Source organism: Engystomops pustulosus, chromosome 4, assembly GCF_040894005.1.
Source record: "Engystomops pustulosus chromosome 4, aEngPut4.maternal, whole genome shotgun sequence".
Lineage (NCBI taxonomy): Eukaryota > Metazoa > Chordata > Amphibia > Anura > Leptodactylidae > Engystomops > Engystomops pustulosus.
This window is the reverse complement of record NC_092414.1, coordinates 197,279,016-197,299,201: the sequence shown is the minus strand read 5'-3', so window position 1 is coordinate 197,299,201 and position 20,186 is coordinate 197,279,016. Positions and strand designations below refer to the sequence as shown.

Sequence of the window (20,186 nt, the reverse complement as noted above, 5' to 3'; positions counted from 1 at the left end):
GTGAGGGGGGACCCTGGTGATGTGCAGGGATGTGCTGCAGGCGGGGGGTGAGGGGCAGCAGATGGGCGCTGCGGGGGGCCCGGGGAGCTCGTGCTGGGCCCTGTGTAAGGTGCTGCTGGGTGGCAGTGTGTCAGCACAGGGTGACAGGAGCCTGAGGCCTGTGCAGTGTGTACATAAACATAGGGGGTGCATGTGTACAGAGCAGTGCAGGGCCAAGCTGGGCACACACTGGCACCGTGCCCGCCTCATGCCACTGGATGTGCCCACCTACCTGCACTGCTACATAGAGTACATACATGCAGTGTTATATGTGTCACTGTGCCCACCTACCTTCACTGCTACCTACATTACATACATGCAGTGTTATATGTGTCACTGTGCCCACCTACCTGCACTGCTACCTACAGTACATACATGCAGTGTTATATGTGTCACTGTGCCCACCTACCTTCACTGCTACCTACATTACATACATGCAGTGTTATATGTGTCACTGTGCCCACCTACCTTCACTGCTACCTACATTACATACATGCAGTGTTATATGTGTCACTGTGCCCACCTACCTGAATTGCTACCTACAGTACATACATGCAGTGTTATACGTGTCACTGTGCCCACCTACCTGCACTGTTAGCTACAGTATATACTTGGAGTCCTACATGTGTGTATGTGCCCACCTACCTACATTACATATATGCAGTGTTATATGTGTGACTGTGCCCACCTACCTGCACTGCTACTTACAGTACATACATGAAGCCCTAGGTGTGCGACTGTGCCCACCTACCTGCACTGCTACCTACAGTACATACATGCTGTCCTAGATGAGTGACTGTGCCCACCTACCTGCACTGCTAACTTCAGGACATACATGTAGTGGTAGATGTGCGATTGTGCCCACCTACCTGCACTGCTACCTACAGTACATACATGGAGTGATAGAGGTGTCACTGTGCCCACCTACCTGCACTGCTACCTACAGTACATACATGGAGTGATAGAGGTGTCACTGTTTCCACTTACCTGCACGGTTATCTAGATTACATACATGAAGTGTTAAATTTGTGACTGTTCCCAACTACCTGCAGCCAATTATAAGCTCGGCGGTAACTGTGGTGAGGTGGCTCATGAGCGAAGACCGCGTGGGCCTCTGATTGGCTGCCGGGGCAACAACACTTTTCAAACTTGCTTGGAAATGGAGGAACAGAGGTGAATGTATTTTAATTTTTGTTATTGTATCATCCATTTTTATATGAACCCTCTCTGTTCCTACATAAAAAAAAAAGCTGGAAAAACCTCTATAAAGTCGGTCTTCCTGTTTTAAAAAGTTTCTGAACGGAGGAATGGCCGCCAGGTGCGGTGATAACATGCAATGAGTGTGAGGAAACGTCCACATGTCCTGTATGTAACTGTGGATACCTCAGGTTCTGTAGCACCTATTCTTGTGTGATTTTAAAGAGTGAATTCTCCTTTTTAAAAATACACCAGAACTTTTCTAGGTGCCACAGTTCAGAACATATTGCCCTTTGTAACTTGGAATTATTTGCTAAGTAGTTCTTAGTTTCGGAGCATCACAGTAACTTTGCGCTTGATAAGGAAGTAAGCGCTGATGACCGCCCCTTTAAATCCTTGTGCCTCATTAGCCTAAATTTTACTAAGATCAGTCATTGTTGCCCAGAGTCTTCTCCGGCTCCTTTCAAGAGTTTAAATTTATATTAGGCCTGTAAAGAAGACCTGTCAGTATTGCACCTGCAGGTGACAACCCTTGTGTATACATGGTGTAGATGTTAGGACGTTTCTACAATGTGACTCCTCACCCGCTGTATACATTTAAAGAGACGGGTGCAGGATCCGATTGGTGCACAGAGAAGAGGGTGGGGATGTGTTTGTATTTGATTTTTGAAGACGAAGCATAAATGATAAGCGACAGGGGTGAGATAGTGAGGGCGAGGTCACCAGACGCTGTATACAAGGCGTATGTCATGCATCAGTCCACCAGTGAGGATCCCAGACATCCCCTTTAACTCTGACATGGTCTAGGGTCACTGGTACCCGTATGTCCAGCTCAATTTTTGCAGTTCTGTTCTGTTTTTCTTTGGAACGACTTCGCATCATAACAATTTCTACTTTATTTTCATGATATTTGAAACTTTAATTTGTTACGAAAGTTTGTAAAAGTAGCAGACAAATGACTAAAAACGAGAAAAAATACCCAATTTTTGGCCTTTTTTTTTTTTTTTCCCGATTAAATTTTTCAATAAGTAGCAAAATTGTATAAACCTTTATCAAATATATCTTAACATCTTTTACAGCGTCAATCTGTCACTCTTCCCCAGATGCTGAGGGTGCATGTACTTCTGCGAGCCATCAGCTCTGTCTCCCTCCCGCTCCTTCTTTATTCTGCCTTCAGGTGACAGGCTGGAATGGGTGGGGGAATACAGTTGCCCCATTCAATTGAACTGTGCCATGTGGTGGCACACATCAAACACAGTTCTGGTGTCGTATTAAAAGAGGAGAATCTCGCCTTTAACATGATCAGGATTGTGTTTGCAGGTGCCACAGAACGGTAGATATCCATGATTACAGTTTGGAATGTGGAGCTGGATATAAAAATTGTGCTGGATACGGCAACTTCCCGGCGGATATCTCCGGTTCTGTGGAACCTAGAAACACAATCCCGATGTGATATTTTAGTAGAAATTCTCTGCTTTTAATATGATAACGGAAATATGTGTGAAGGGGGTCACCTTCTATAGAGGAGTTGCCCTATGATCAAGACCCCAGGTTTGGGGAGAGTTGTCTTAATGTTGGGGGGGGTCCCTTTGCTGAGCACTAAATACCCCATATGGATGAGGTGCATGCTGTGTATATGGTATTAGTGAGTACAACACCCGGCTGTTTCCTATCCCATAGAGCTGAATAGGATCAAACGCTCAAACTTGTGTCCCCTTTCTTCTACCTATGGATAAGTCATGTGTCTGGCCATGGGATAGCAGAGCCCTTTACTACAGTCATGTGCACAGTCTAGCTTGATGTAGGTTTGGATACGTCAGATGCCCCCCGCCCCTCAGTGTAATGTTCCTCTTAGAGGGTCAGTGTGGATATAGATGTGCAGTGGGTGCTGCGTCACCCTACGCCGGGTTATCTCTTGGAGACAGATCACCCTTATATGTACCTATCCCTTATCACATGCCCCACGCCCTCCGGGCTTCCCTCTTCTATCCCAGATGCCGGTCACTTTATCCTGACGTCACAAGTATTTACAAATCTCCTGTGTGTGGAGAATACGTGACGCCGGCATGTGACTGTCATCCTCTGCCCCCAGCCCGCCCAGGAGTGATAGCTGCCAGCATATAACACTACTAGTATGTATATATATACATATATATATGTGTGTTATACTGTTCAAGATCTCTGCTAAAATCAATGAATACCAACCTTTCTTTAAGACCCCTTAAAGTAGTTCGCCATGAGTCTAAATTAGCAACAAAAACCCCCCAAAAAAGCCCATTTTCACCTGTTCTGTCCCTGCCTAATATCCTGCAGCAAAATTATATTGATGGCCTATCCAGTTAGATATCGATGAAAATCTATATCAATAGGATTTCCTTTTTTAAGAGAACCAGGTTTTACCCCCCTAAACTACCAGCAACCCTCCCCCCCCCCTTCCCCAGTAGGTATGAAATGTCCTTTCTAGAATTCCCTCTTTTATGTGACATCTCACCTGTTTACCTGTAAACAACATCCCACAAAATCAGGCAACTATGACTCAATTCTCCCATAAGATGAGTCAAGTTTAATGGTTGTAGTAATTGATGTAATTTCAGACGCCCCTATCTTCTATAGCACCTAGAAACATGCTGGTGTCATATTAAAGATCCAGATCTCATCTTTCCGATCCCATCAGGATTGTGGCTTTGTGACTTTTATAGAACCATGGATACAGGAAGCTAAAACATAGTTGTAAATGCAAGTTGCAGATAAAGATCCAGTTCACGTCTATTATTTAACTCCCTGTATGTCCAGTTCCGTAGCTCACAGAACCGTAAGCTTGATGGGAATGATGAGATTCGTTAATATGACCCAAAAAGCTTGTTTCTATAGAACAGAAGATAGGCGCTTCTGAATTGACAGTACCGCTAAAAGCAATAAACTTGACTCATCTCATATGAAAAAAAGAGTCATATTTGCTTGACTTTAGGATAGATTTTTTTTTTTACTTAAATGAAATTTCACATAATAGAGGGACTTCTAGAAAAGACATTTCATACACTACCTGAGAGGGTAGCCTGGGAATCTATATCATTTATGGAGTTTAGGGGGTCCCTGTTTCATGACTGCCTGTATGGATGATCACAACTTCTCAGCAGTCTCTAGTTATCAGTTTGTGGACGTAACATGGTGTACATGTACGTATGACATCCCTGCCCAATCTCTGGCCCTTATGATCATGGTCTGTACACAATAAGCCAAAATTGTCTGCTATGGGTGTATTTGCATCTATGGCCTGTAGGGTTGGAGCGGCGGATATAGGGTGACCTAACATTATTTGTTTTTCAACAGTGTGATTCCCACCACCAACAACTTTGTACATCTTCTGTTGGCATACTTGAAAATAGCTTGTTTTTTTGTGACCCGTTGCATTATTTGTACTGCCAAATTCTATTGAACGGCTTATATTAATAGTTTTTGGTGTGTGTGTCAGACTTATTATTATTATTATTATTATGGGTTTTTTTATATTCTCTCGCAATAAAAAATATGTACTCTATACATTTTTATAGGATAAATCCTGTCCTATCCTATTGAAGCACAACTTAAAAATCTTACTAAAATAAAGATTTTTAAAAGTTGGGTTAGGTTCCAGGATTATTAAATTACAGGTTAGCGCAATGGCAGGCAGGAGGAATTTACCATCAGATATAGTTCTTATGGTAGATTCCTCATGGTAGGTTTCCTTTAAAGGAAATCTAGCATCAGAATCCATCATGGTAAACCAGGGATGTTACTCATAGATCCAGACACCACGACACTGGTAATCTTCTTATATTTGTTATCCATGGCCTCCTTCCTTCTAACATTAACATTTAATAATAATGCTAGTAAACCTGAGCCTGGGGGTGTTGCTAGAGCCCCTCTTTGCTGCAGCTTCACAGGCAGTTAACATCCCCAGCACTTCACTCCTGTCTGATGTAATATCAAACAGTGGGAGGGGGAAGTGCTCCAGAGCAGTGCAACAACTTGAATTTGCAGTACGGAGGGGCTCTGGTAACCCCTCCAGGAGCCTTTGACTCATTAGCATAATGTTGAAAGTTGATTTTAGAAGGAAGGAGGCCATGGATAGCAAATAAAAGAATATTACCAGTCACTGTGCCTGGATCTATGAGTAATGTCCCTGGTTTATCATGATGGATATTAATGGTATATATTATTTTTTTTTTTAATGGGTGATCTCCTCATAGAGGGGCAGCTGCCATAGAGTATATTTGGAGGGGGGCACTGGCCACTGAAAAAAAGTCATTTTGGGAATGGTTCCACAGTATTATCTTGTTATTGTTAGGCTAGGAGGCTTTACTTCTGGCAGGAGGTCATGGATATAATTTGGGGGGCACCCATCGGAAGAACTGTTTTCCGCTTGGATAAAGCCGAGTGGCTGGCATCGGAGTTATCCCTGATCCCGGCCATTGCAGCTTTGTGTCCGCTGTAGTATAAGCATCAAGTACCTTATACAGTATTCACTTGGCACAAGATGTTAAGATATACAATCTCCTCTTGTTTTGCCTCAGATTTTATCAAAAATTTTCCCTATGATTTGTATGTTTAATCTCAGAGATTTATCAGAAGTGTCTGAGGTAAAACTTTTTTAGTTCTACCAATCAGAGCTCCGCTTTAATTTTAAAAACAACTGTTGGAAAATGAAAGCTGAGCTCTGATTGGTTTCCATGTGCAACTATAAAAATTTTACCTCAGACACTTCTGAGGAAAACCTGTTGTAGTTGCCCATGGAAACCAATCAGAGGTCGGCTTTAATATTATAAACAGCTGTGGTAAAATGAAAGCTGAGCTCTGATTGGCTGCCATGGGAAACTAGAACAGTTCTGATCTAAGAGACTTGTGATAAATCTCCCCTAGTGTGCAATGCTGCAATATTATTTCATGGATTCATTTGGTGGGATTAATATGATAGTACAACTTGCAGAAAACCCTGCGAGAGGTCTGAGGAGCAACATGTACCTAGTTATGTGGTTGTCGGGTCACAGCATCACTAGGCTTTACCTCTATGAGATAAGATCTAGTTCTGTTCTGTAACATAGAATTATTGTCAATGCTGGATTGGTGACTCCAGAGTGCAATACCAAGAACAGCCACTATACATTGTACAGTGCTGTGGTGAAAAAGGTCTTTGAAGCAATTCTTCAGGACCAACTAGTGGGTTTACCAGGTTATGGACCCTTAACTAATCAAATACTGATCACTTAGGAGATACGGAATACCCTTTGGAATTTTTTTATAAATCTTTATATAGCGCTATCATATTTTTAACTCTTTCTAAAATCAAGTGGTGTGGGTACAGACAAAATAAGACATAATAACGTAGTCATATGAAAAATAGGAGTGGGAACCCTGCTCGCAGGAGCTTACAATCTACTAGACGATGATGATGTGCACTGATGGGTGGTAGCTACCCAGCCTCATGTAATCCGTCTCCTCTGTGTATTTCTCCAGAGTCTAGCCCAGCTAGAGATCCTGTGCAAGCAGCTGTATGAGACCACCGACACCAGCACCCGACTGCAGGCCGAGAAAGCCCTGGTGGAGTTCACCAACAGCCCAGAGTGTCTGAGCAAGTGCCAGCTACTGCTGGAGAGGGGCAGTGTAAGTACGGAGGGGGGGGGGGGGGTTATGGGTCATAGTAGTGATTGAATTATCTGTATATGTGTGCATAAAGACCAAATACAGCTTCATGCCCAACAACCTTAACCCCCTATGGATGCTACATGTTCTTCTTATGTCTTCATCTTATCCTTAAAGGGCACCTACCACCACAAATCTACCTATAAAGGTAGATTGGGTGGTAGGTGGATCAATGGGACGTGAGGATAGCCCTTTTAAGGGCTAATCCTCACGTCCCCACACTTTTTTGATAACTTTTATTATCCCTATATTCAAATTTACTTATGCGGCTACTGGGGCGTGGAGTAGCCGCATCTGAGGTTACGCGAGGCGGCTACTCCACGCCCCGGTAGCCACTTTACCCCTCCTACTCACCCATCTTCGGCGCGCAGCTCCGCGTAGCTGCGCGCCCTCGTCCGGCGATCCTGCCGTCTGCGCATGCGCAGAAGAGCAGGCCCGTGCCTGTTTCGGAGCAGTGAGCGCGCAGGCGCGGGCCTGCTCTTCTGCGCATGCGCAGACGGCAGGATCGCCGGACGAGGGCGCGCAGCTACGCGGAGCTGTGCGCCGAAGATGGGTGAGTAGGAGGGGTAAAGTGGCTACCGGGGCGTGGAGTAGCCGCCTCGCGTAACCTCAGATGCGGCTACTCCACGCCCCAGTAGCCGCATAAGTAAATTTGAATATAGGGATAATAAAAGTTATCAAAAAAGTGTGGGGACGTGAGGATTAGCTCTTAAAAGGGCTATCCTCACGTCCCATTGATCCACCTACCACCCAATCTACCTTTATAGGTAGATTTGTGGTGGTAGGTTCCCTTTAAGAGGACTTGTATTTAGCAGGATGACTTCGATTTTTCAGTGGCATCATTTTGGCTCAACTAATGTGTTGATGAACTGTTGTTACGTTTTTTTTTTTTGGGGGGGGGGATCATGTAAAGAATAGATTCCACCATAGTGAGGTTTTTCTGTGGTAATTCCCCCTGTTTATGGGGGGGGGGGTTGCTGCAGGACAAATAAACAATTAGTTGCCATGTCTCCCCATATATGACATGAGCTGATCAGTTGGTAGAAATTAAAGGAAATCTACCATCAAAATATATCAGGATAAATCAGGGACACTTACTCCTAGATCCAGGCATCCTGACTGTGATAATCTTCTTGTATATGTTATCAGTGGCCTCCTTCCTTCTAATATCAACTTATTCAATTATGCTAATAAGCCTGATGTTTCTGGTGGTGTTACCAGAGCCTCTCTGTGCTGTAGCTTCAGAGGATGTAACACTGTCTTTGCCTCCCTTGCTTACTCAGCACTTCCCCCTGCATCAGCCTGATGTTATTTCACACAGTGGAAGGAGAAGTTGCTCCTGCACAGTGTAAAAGCTTGTGAAACTTCAATACAGAGCGGCTCAGGTAACACCCCTAGAACCTTTCGGGCTCATTACCATAATTTAAACATATATTGATAATATTTGGATAACAAATATAAGAAGATTACCACCGTCACAGTGCCTGGATCTACAAGTAAGTGTCCTTAGTTTATCGTGATGGATTTTCATGGTAGATTTCCATTCACTCAGATTATTGTCAATCAACCATTCCAATCTAGTATTGCTAGTCCAAGGTTTTTTCTGTTATAATCTCTATAAATTTTTCCACTGTTGCCCACAGTCTTCATATTCCCAGCTCCTCGCTGCCACATGTCTCACTAAGCTGGTGTCCCGGACCAGTAACCCTCTGCCACTGGAGCAAAGAATTGATATACGTAAGTACACCTCGCATGTGAATGGGATAGACAAACATGGTAGTGGACCCTGTCAAGAGTAGCCATAGTTGCATGTATTGTTAGTAGCTGCAGGACTATGAAAAATGCATTGCGGGAATGTCCTCACACTGCTGTGCTCTTTGATCTCTTCAGTGAATTGGTCAGCAGCCCCTCCCACTGCTCTGTAGTATGGTTAGTAGCTGGAGGACTGTGAAAATGCATTTATATTTCAGGATTAATGCTTCCTCCATGTGTACTGGGGATGTGTCCTCACACTGCTGTGCATTTAGATCTCTGCATCAAACTTGTCAGAAGCCCCTCCCCACTGCTCTGAGTCACGGCTGTAATATTCAATTTAAAATCATCCTTTTTATTTACATGAATTATTTTGATTACAGGAAACTATGTCTTGACATATTTGGCCACCCGCCCAAAACTTGCTTCTTTTGTAACTCAAGCCCTGATTCAGCTGTACGCCCGCATCACCAAACTGGGCTGGTTCGACAGTCAGAAGGACGACTATGTGTTCCGTAGCGTCATTGTGGATGTTACGCGCTTCCTGCAGGTAAGTAGTCACTGAGCTAAATTATCAGTCAGCTCTGATCTGCCGGGCTCATATCATTCGTAATGATTTGGTGATCAATGAGTAAATGCTAAATAAATCCTTTAATATCCATATCACCCGACGTGATACAGTCCGGTCATTTACTAAATTGGCCACATGCAAACAGATGCACGTTAATAACATGTTTAATAAGAGGAGTTCCAGTAACACACACACATCTAATGATTTACATTCTTACCCCTATCGGCGGTATTAACATAGGTATATAGCAATGCTATTGAACTCTTGATCTTAGAGGGGTTGTCCATTTTCAGCAAATAATTGATATTGCTTGTGTAATGAAAAGTTATGCAATTTTCCAATATTCTTCCTGTATTTCTATATCTCTGCTTGCTGTCATTCAACAGGAAACTTCATTGTTTACTTCCTGTGGGTAGACACCAGTCTGTGGTCATGTCATGTCACACAGGTGCAAGCATCGTTATAACACACAGGTCTGATTACTGTAACGGGCCGTGCACCTGTGTGACATCACGTGACCAAGGTTATAACGAGCTGTGGTCCTGTGTGACATCACATGACCACGGATATTATAAGCCGTGCACCTGTGTGATATCACATGACCAGGGATATTATAAGCCGTGCACCTGTGTGATATCACATCACCAGGGATATAACGAGCCGTTTATCTTTATGACCTCACATAACCAGGGCTGTAATTAGTCATGCACCTGTATGACATCACATGACCAGGGATATAATGAGCTGTGCACTGGTGTAACATCACATGACCAGGGAACAGTTCTTATCCACAGTATGTAAACAATGAAGCTTCCTGTTGAATGACAGCAAGGAGAGATCTAGAAATAATGTTGGAAAATTGTAGAACTTTTCATTACACAAACATTATCAATTATTTGTTGAAAGCGAACAAAGCCATCTGGTTAGTATATTGTGGCTTGTACATGAGATGTGCTTCCCGCAGATTTTGGGGGATTTTCTCGTGGCGTGAACTAGGATCATATGATATATAATAAAATGTAGTCTAACCTGAAGATCAGAAATAAGGAAATTGCATTGAGAAACAGTGTGTAATACTGATGAGTAGGACACTTAGAAGGAATCACACCACAATAATATGGCTACATCTGCAGAACCAAGAGCATACACTACTTCTAAGCTGAACCTGTATCAGTATATGATGAACTGGGTACAAGGGGGCGTCCTGTGTATTACAATCCTCACCAATCCACAGGATTATCCTGCTTTTCCTCCACTAGGTCAGATATTCCTGGTGTGAACATGGACTAATACTTTTAGATTGCATTTTTTTTCCTGTTTGTAACTGACCAGCACCTCTGTGCCCTCCACAGGACAGCGTGGACTATTGCGTCATTGGAGTCAGTATTTTATCACAGTTGACCAATGAAATCAACCAGGTAAGCGCCTCCTTGATGAACTTCAGCCAGATTGTGTCACCTGCAATCTCTCATGTGCACAGAGAGGGCTGCATGTAATAAATCTGACTTCTAGAGACCTAAAATGAACAAATGTATAAAACAAATAAATAAACCGTAGTATAAAATACATGTGTCACTGTCCAGTAAGTGCTACCGCAACTTGCTCTGTAGCGGAGCTAGAGTAAATTGATCACAGTTTAACAAAACGGCAAAGGCCGGCGCCACACGTGGCGCTTTGTCTGCGCTTGCAAACGCAGACAAAGTCGCACCCACCGGGGCAGGCCTTGGCCCGATCGCATCGACGTTTTGCGTTAATTTAAGCCGCCGGTGTCTGCGTTTGCAAGCGCAGACAAAGCGCCACGTGTGGCGCCGGCCAAAGAGGTCGTTCTCTGGTACCATGCAGTGACAGCCACAGTACTTTCCAATCCATGCTTCTGAAACCGGGGTCCTAATTGAGAAGAAGGTGCTTGTTCTCATAAAGCTTGGGGGGGGGGGGGGATACCAGATCTAAGTTTCTGTTTGCAGACATTCCATCCCAGAAAGGGAGCAGAACCAGCATTCCAAGAAGGAACGTTTGCTGACAGAACCTTAGTGAACTGCTATTCCCAAAGCTCTATGAGAACGAGCACCCTCTTCCCAATTAGGACACCGGTTTAGGATGCAGTTTTTAATCTGATCAAAAGCCATACATTTTGGGGGTACTGTGTTAAGTGGTTGTCACCACATGGAGCTTGGTAGCAGAAAATGTTTTGGACTTTTTATATGTGTAATATGGTTTCCTGCACAAGTTAGAAAATGTCTACTTTGTCATTAAATGGGTTGTCCGGTGATAGAAAGTTAGGCCCTATCGTCAGGGCCTAACTTGCTGATCCGTGCAGTGATAGGATCCCCATGGATCACAAGATCAGGGGTCACAAGGGGTACATGGATCACAAGATCCGTTGTACCCCTGTTGCATTCCAGATGACTGGAGCAGCCACTCGCGCACGTGCCAGCTGCTCCGTTCATCTTTGTGGTACTGACGGAGATAGATGAGTCCGGCGCGCAAGTGCAACAGGGGTACAACAGACCCCCCTTTTCTTTATTTATGGGGATCGCATCAATCAGCAAGTTAGTCCCTAGCCTGCGGATAATTCCTAAATTGATATGATCATACAACCTTTTAAGGTCCAGGGTTGCCTAAGAAAGCTCATATATGGGTAAACCAAACGGAACAACTAAGCATTCAGAAAAATACTCACAGCTTACATACAGCTACTCAAACTCTAGAAAGCAGATGAATGACATCTTTGTAATTTTGCAGGCAGATGCCACACACCCTCTGACCAAGCACCGCAAGATCGCTTCATCCTTCAGAGACTCCTCCTTGTTTGATATCTTCACCCTGTCTTGTAACCTCTTGAAACAGGTATGGACGGAAAAAACAAGAAAAGGGATGCGTTGATACATCGCTGTAGTGAAAAAGTTGCCTTCCATGTGCCTATCCCTATGAGGGCAAAGAGGATAGTGCAGTATTGGATAAGCAGCACTGGATCCAGCAGAGCGAGAGACGCTGTTACTTAATTTGGCTGATAGATGGTTATGCCAATGGGCAGAGGTGACTTCAATGTAGCATCTGAAGCATTGTCCATCTATTATGCATCATCTTGTCTACTTATGTCGCTTTTGGTGCCAAGGTTTAGATATAAGGCTTAGTTCACATCTGTTTTATTTTATACAACAGGGAAGTACCCACTGTATAAGTTCAGTGTATACATTGAATTATACTTGCAAGTGGTGTCCATCTTTTTGCTTCAGTCTGACAAGTAGATGTAGTATAGTTTGGAAAACACATGATGGAAAGCTAAAGTTTTGCATCCTGCTCCCTACTGCTGAGCGACGTTTAAGCGTAGGCAATTCGGGAGTAGACCCAACATACACACCCCCAGGCTCAGAGAGGTCCTTAGAGATGTCACTGTCCACCCTGAACATCGGTAGTAGCCTATCAGTGGCTGCAGCTGATGTGTAATCTTCCTCCCGTTTTCAGGAGGATAGGAAGGACGTATCCTACTGTCCATAGTGAGATGTGTCTTTTCCCTCTGTTGTAAGGTTACATCAGGAATCCACCCTACGGGGGGTATAAATGCAATGGGAATGTAGCTGTTTTGATTGTTGGCCAAACACACTGAAGTGATCAGATTCAGACAATTTTCTACAGGGCAATAGGACTGTAACATACAGATAGGAGTTGCAATCGTAAGACGCCTCCACAGCTGCTAGTTCTGACATATACCACTGTATTTGCACTTCCTACAATTCCTTAGACTCACTTTTTATTCCTATTTTATTTTTTTAGGCATCTGGAAAGTCTTTGCTTCTCTCAGATGGGTCACAACAAGATCTTCTAATGCAGCTGCTCAAACTCACCCACAGCTGCCTGAACTTTGACTTCATTGGCACCTCCACAGACGAGTCCTCAGACGACCTCTGCACAGTCCAGATCCCCACAAGCTGGCGTTCAGGTGAGAGAGGAGATACGGCAGCAAGGCTTGAAGACGTGATAAAGAAGGGAATGTTGTAAGACGTTCTCATGTGATGACTATTGTCTCCACAGCTTTCCTTGACTCTTCCACACTACAGCTCTTCTTTGACCTCTATCATTCCATCCCCCCCAACTTCTCCCCACTGGTAAGTGAATGGCTCATAGATAAAGTCAGGCTGATGTATATTGCAGCTCTTACTTACGGATTATTTTCCCTTCCGCAGGTCCTCTCATGTCTGGTACAAATTGCCTCTGTCCGTCGCTCCTTATTTAATAATGCAGAAAGAGCCAAGTTCCTCTCTCACCTGGTGGACGGGGTGAAGAGGATTTTAGAAAATCCACAAGTAAGTTTTTTGCTGGAGATGCTGAGTTTTCAGCAATGACTTATTATGTTGCTACTCCTGATTGATGTGGATTAAATGCTGACGCCACAGTAGGTGAATGCTCGCCCTAATTAGCCAAGCATTGCTGTATTAGGACGAGTATTCTCAACTTGATGATTGGGCTGGCCCCTGAAATATAGGGCTGCTGGAGGTATTCCTCCGTGACTGCCATCTGCGGAAACCCATAAGGCCCAGTCCAAGACTTTTCCCTATAGCTAACTATATAGTGTTTTATAAATAAATAACAAAATTGATATTGTCGTGTCCTTGGGTAAGTAGATATTATGGTATTATACCCCATCTGTAAACAGTATAAAACATTATTTTAAAAAAGTCTTACAAATGCAACTTTAGTTCTTTCTACTTATCAAAAAGGTGTAATAAAAAGTAATTAAAAAGTTTGATTTACTGCAAAATAGTAGTATGCATCTAATAATTATCTTATCCCCCAATAAACAAACGCTTTTTTCATTGAGAAATTTAAAAAGGTTATAGCTTGTAGAATACAGCAACACATAATGAGTTTTCCTCCAAAAGGTGTTTTTTTTTTTGTTTGTTTTTTTTGCTAAACTAGTAAAATATAAGAAAACCTGTACATGTTTGTAGAGAATAATTTTATCATGTTTTTTTTATACTGTACACTGAGCCGCGTCAACAATTAAGTTAAAAAAAACAAGTGGTGGAATAGACTTTTTTTTTTCTGCTCCCCCACAATAAAGAGTTCATTAAATATTTATTTTGCTGTTTTTACCCTAAAAATGAACTGTTTGGAAAATCTCCTCTTACCACAAAAAACAAGCCCTTGAATGCCCAAGCTAGATTTAAAAAAAAAAAAAAAAAAAATGTAATGTCCGTTTGAAGTTGAGCATGGAAAAACTAAATATAGTGTCTTGAAGGCCATTTTAGGCCGTGTCCTTTGGGCTCCACTCACACGTTCGTATATGCCGGCCGTGGACTAACCACAAAACACGGCTGCAAAAGAGGTGCATTATGCACAAGAGCGGGGAGCAATCCGCATCGTGTACAAGCCGTGCAGCTGCCCCGCAAAGTATAGGGCGGATGCGTGATTGCAGGCCTAGCTGTTAATCTCACTCAATCCACATTAAAATATACCTTTAACTCCATGGTGAAGCCACATGTGGTACACGCATAGTTTTTCTTGTGGGCTTTGCCACTGACTCACAGATTAATTTTTTGTTTTCCCATTGAAAGGGGAGAAACCCATTGCTGATTGTTGTGCTCAGGTCTGAGCTCATCACATAAGCCTCAGGTACCTACTTCTTTAGTGACCATATGTGAACAAACCTATCACCTGTGTTTTTCCCTACAGAGCCTGTCTGACCCCAATAACTACCATGAATTTTGCCGCTTGTTGGCCCGTCTGAAAAGTAATTACCAGCTAGGGGAACTGGTGAAGGTGGAGAACTACCCCGAGGTCATCAGACTCATTGCAAACTTCACCGTCACCAGTCTACAGGTACATGATCTCCGAGCCAGTGCAAAAGCATCATCTACACCTAAAGATAGATTATCTGTATTTCACACGTATGTTCTATTCTCAGAATGTGTGTCTGATTGCTGCGGGTGCATCAGAAGAATGTGATCTCTCCTACATACTTTTTATGGGACTATGTCTATTTTCTTCAAGTTCTGTAGAAGTGAATGGAGCACAGATTGAGCATGGGCACCCGTGTTCAATACATTTTTAGGAAAAAAAGCAGAAGTAGACAAAAACTAAACATCGCTCTTAGGGTGATATTGTACGTTTTAAAATGTCAGATGGAATCTATTTGTGCTCACCTGATTTAGTTGTGCACAGCTTAAGGCACAACTCTAGTTTTAGCATATAAGATGGAGATCTAGGGTGCAGCCAATGTCTGTGAGTTCTTCAGACTCTGGGTGCTAGGCCGGCTGGTATTTAGAAAATCGTAAGGGAAGGTCGAGGACAGGAGGTGCACACCAAAATAACTTTCTCTCCGAGATGTTCGATTATACGAGTTTTATTATTTAACCCCTTATCACCGACACTAGCTTTCAGCTCAATGACCAGACTTGATTTTTCAAATCTGCCCTGCATCACGATAATTGGTTATAACTTCAGAACGCTTTAACATATCCCGGTGATTTTGAGACGGTTTTCTCGTGATACATTGCACTTGATGTTAGTTATAAAATTTAAGTGATAAGTTTTGCGTTTCGTTCTGAAAAAAATTCTTTATTTTCCAAGTTTAAAATGTTCCGCTTTCCAGACAGGAAGTAAAACTACCCAAAAAGCTTCATAATTAACATCTATGGAATGTCTGCTTTATGCTGAGATGATATTTTATGCGTCCTCTCATTTTTTTAGGATGTTATAAGGCTTAGAACTTTAGGTGCGATTTTCTCATTTTCATGAAAATTGCCAAAACTCACATTTTAAGGGACAACTCAGCTTCCAAGTGACTCTGAAAGGTCTAAATAATAGTAAAACCCCATAAATTACCGCACTATAGAAACGTGGCCCCTCAACGTATGTAAAACAACTTCTATTAAGTCTATTAACCCTTTAAGTGTTTCACATGGGTTAAAACAATATGGACCTGCGATTTAGAAACTTTCGAATTTTTTTGGAAAATACATTCATATAGGCCAAAACTGACAGTTTCAGAATAAATAAAATGATGAAACGCACTGCAACATTTGATGCCCAATTCCTCCCGAGTGTACTGATACCCCATATGTGGTGGAGACTGCTGTACGGGCGCACGGCCGAGTATAGAATGAATGGAGGCGCCATTCACAGCAGATTTGTATTGTCACATTGTACGACCTATATATTTGCATTTTTTTTGGTAATGTGAACATATGAGGCTTATTTTTTATGGGATGAGATACAATGTATAGATAATTTATTTTGGGAGTCTAAAGCTTATTCATGAGATTTTATTAACTATTTCAAGGGGGACACAAACAAAATCATCAATTTTTATTTTGGATTGTTAGCATTTTTTTCCCCCCGCTCACCGTAACGTAAAAATATTTTATCTTTATTCTCTGGTTCACTACGATTGCGGTGTTACCTCATTTATATAGTTTTTACTATTGTTTTTACTATTGACAACTTTTTAGGGCCATAACTTCTCTATTTTTCTGTTGTCAGATCTGGTTGAGGGCTTATTTTTTGCGAAAAGAGTTGTTCTATTCTGTCGTTTCATATTAGGGAACGTAACTTTTTTTGATCACTTTTTAGAACATTTTTAGTGTTTGATGAAAAATTGTATATTACGGGAAGTTTTTCGAGTGTTTTTTTTTTTTTACGTCATTCACCAAGCGGGTTCAATATTGATTTAGATTTATTGTACAGATTAATACGGACGCGGTGATACCAAATATGTACGTGTTTTTTGTGTTTTATATGCTTTATTTGCATTTTATGTGTAACTGGGGAGATTATTGGACTCTTATTTTATTTATTTAATTATATTCTAAAATCACTAAATCTTTTTTTTTTTTTTAACTTTTTTACATTTTCTACTTCTTGGCTTGTATTGCAGTGTATAGTGTAAGTAACTGAGCATGCTGAGCATGCTCAGTTACACACAGCCGGGTCCTGCCAGGAGGCGGAACCCGGCACAGAGATGAGCCGTCAGCCTCGGGTAACTTGACGGAACCGGGGGCTGAGGCAGGAGGGATTGGATCCCCCGGTAAGCACACCGGGGGGGTCCGATCCACTGGGGACACACTTGCACGCCGCGGTCAAACATGAGTGTAAGGGGTTAAACACCCAGGATCAGAGTTTTTCCGATCCCGGGTGTTAGTGCCAGGTCTGATATCACAGCCCGACACCGGCACTTGCAGGACCCGATGTCCCGAAATCTTCATTAAAGGGGTTGTCTGAGTTTTTAAAAAAAATAAATATATGTGGCCGGGAGCGGGCTGCCTAAAACAATAAAGATGTACTTACCTTCCGGTGCCCTCCGGTATCCAGCGCTGCTGTCGCTCCGGTCTGGGCACCATGTAAACAAACATGGCTGCCGGAGTAGCGCTGCATTCAGCTTCCGGCCGGCCGTGGCCGGGAACGCCTATCCGTCCCTATACACAGCATTGTGTATGGGGGTTGGAAGGTTGTCGCGTCCGGCCGGAAGCTGAATCCAGCACTGCTCCGGCGGCCATGTTTGTTTACATGGCGCCCGGACCGGAGCGACAGCAGCGCTGGATACCGGAGGGCACCGGAAGGTAAGTACATCTTTATTGTTTTAGGCAGCGCGCTCCCGGCCACATATAGTTTTTTTTTAAAACTCGGACAACCCCTTTAAGGGGTTAAAATGATCGTAAAAGGTAATCACAATGTGTTTCAGGGAACAAACATCCTCTTTTTCAAGTAAAAAAGTTCTCTGTTGATGGGCAAAACGGACACAGGGGATAAATATATAGATAGACATAGTTGGATGTAGTTCGTTAAAAAATAATAAATAGATAAGAGGTTTCTAATAGTGAAATAATTAAATATATCCGAATAAATCATTGGAATTATTGGATGAATGAATAAGTATATAAAAATATATATAAATTAATTAATCAATGCATAAATATACAAAACAATTCATGTCTAATAGAGTAATAATAAAAGATCTCAAATGGTTAATTGGTTGGAATGAATAAACACAAATCTATACATAATTGACTGATCAATACAGAGGGAATATTAATCTATACATCAGTTCAAAATACATAGGTAGGGTAAATGTTTCATAGAGTGTATGAAATAATAAATAAATAATGAAGGCAGTAATATGGTAGTATGAATTTCTTTTTTTATATATAGGGGTAAGTGGATTGGCATGCAGGTGCCGTCTAATTTGTGTAACGTATAGTTAGTATTGATGGCATGATTGTGGGAGGGAGAGGTGGAGGCTTACCCGTCTCTGGGTCTTACCTCGGAGTGTGTGTGCGTGCGCGCGCGCGCTCTGCTGCGAGGGCTAGTTAATGTTGGTGTTCTAGGTTTCCGCGGCTCTACGTAGAATGTGCGCATGCGCACTGATTCAGCTGAAACCATAAGCATGGCGTCTATAGTACTGGCGCAATATACTGAGAGACCGGCTGGTGATAGCGTTAAACACACATAGAAGTAATAATAATCCATCGGAGAAAAAGTGATTTTGGTGTGCTCCTCCTGTCCTCAACCTTCCCTTACAATAAATTTTTAGGTACTTCGGGGGATTTCAAACCTCCATCTTCCCAATTTCCTGCAGTGATTAGTCACCCGTCTCCAATCCTGTGTCTTTTAATATAAATGCTCATTATCATGTATTAACATTTCGATTATATAGTGTAACTTGTCTATATATATGTTACACTATACAATATATAGATATATTCTATATATGTATATTTATTCTTTTCTCTTTAATCGTTCTGTTGAGTAATGGATTTTACTTTTGGATCTTGTCTTTTTTTTTTCCTTTTTCCAGCATTGGGAGTTTGCACCGAATTCGGTACATTATCTCCTGAGCTTATGGCAGCGTCTTGCTGCATCCGTGCCCTATGTTAAGGCGACAGAGCCTCATCTCCTGGAGACCTACACACCAGAGGTGACCAAAGCCTACGTCACATCCCGCCTCGAGTCTGTGCATATTATCCTCAGGTACAAGGACAATGGTGTTGTAATAGTTATCTACTTTGTATACAGTCCAGCACTGGGTGTCCATGTTTGCGCTTTGTGGTCGTCATACACTTTCTTAGCGTCTCTTATTGCTTTCTTCAGGGATGGCTTGGAAGACCCTCTCGATGACGCTGGCCTGGTACAGCAGCAGCTGGATCAGCTCTCCACCATCGGGAGATGCGAGTATGATAAGACGTGCGCTCTCTTGGTGCAGCTTTTTGACCAGTCAGCTCAGACGTATCAGGAGCTCCTGCAGAGCGGATCTGCCCCCAGCATGGAGCTGACTGTACAGGAAGGTAGGGAACACCCTAGGGCCTGTCAATAACAAATAATCATGGTGCCATCATATTCTGTAGTGCTGTACAGATTATGGGGTACATATATGTTATGGATCAATAGCCTCATCATATGGAGGGACCTGCTCACAAGAACTTGCAATCTATTGTACAAGAACTTGCAAACAGTATATACATGTTATACTGGAGAGAACCCTGCTAAGACTGCTGCTTAAAGGGTTCCCCAGAAATTAACAAATGAATAGTGTGCCGGTGCACATGCTTGATCTAGCAAATGTCCATGTATTATATTTGATGCTTTTTCCACTGCATCTCTATTTCTAGGTTTTGTATCTTGCAGGTCGGCTCACGTGGTTGGTTTACATAATTGGCGCAGTGATAGGAGGCAGAGTGTCTTTTGCCAGCACCGATGAACAGGACGCCATGGATGGAGAGTTAGTATGTCGGTATGTGTCATAATCAGATTAGGCATATGTTTAGCAGATCAGAGGCCTGGCTATAGCATGTATCACTTGAGTGCCCCATCCAAGTAGCCTTAACGAAAGCAGCAGGAAATCTAGCACTAGAATGAAGGATTATACACCATGCACACTGACATGCCAGCGTGTGCCCTCTCTGGCAGGATCCACCCTTCCTTTTGCGTCTTATTTCCTTGTTTTTACAAAAAG

The 20,186-nt window shown here is 42.6% G+C and overlaps 1 protein-coding gene across 2 annotated transcripts in view; it reads left to right on the top strand.

Moving 5' to 3' along the window:
* XPO7 (exportin 7) overlaps window positions 1–20,186 on the top strand; it is a 29,840-nt gene that overhangs the window by 151 nt on the left and 9,503 nt on the right. Inside the window, exons 1-13 of one of the 2 annotated variants that reach the window (XM_072149370.1) lie at window positions 4–47; window positions 6,730–6,876; window positions 8,559–8,652; window positions 9,051–9,217; window positions 10,591–10,656; window positions 11,981–12,085; window positions 13,013–13,178; window positions 13,271–13,344; window positions 13,423–13,542; window positions 14,912–15,058; window positions 19,032–19,204; window positions 19,325–19,518; window positions 19,859–19,964. In XM_072149370.1, coding sequence (XP_072005471.1) covers window positions 30–47; window positions 6,730–6,876; window positions 8,559–8,652; window positions 9,051–9,217; window positions 10,591–10,656; window positions 11,981–12,085; window positions 13,013–13,178; window positions 13,271–13,344; window positions 13,423–13,542; window positions 14,912–15,058; window positions 19,032–19,204; window positions 19,325–19,518; window positions 19,859–19,964 — 1,577 coding nt within the window. In that variant the 5' untranslated portion in view covers window positions 4–29. Of the gene's footprint in view, window positions 1–3; window positions 48–6,729; window positions 6,877–8,558; window positions 8,653–9,050; window positions 9,218–10,590; window positions 10,657–11,980; window positions 12,086–13,012; window positions 13,179–13,270; window positions 13,345–13,422; window positions 13,543–14,911; window positions 15,059–19,031; window positions 19,205–19,324; window positions 19,519–19,858; window positions 19,965–20,186 lie in introns of those variants that run through there. The other variant, XM_072149369.1, reaches the window with a different exon arrangement.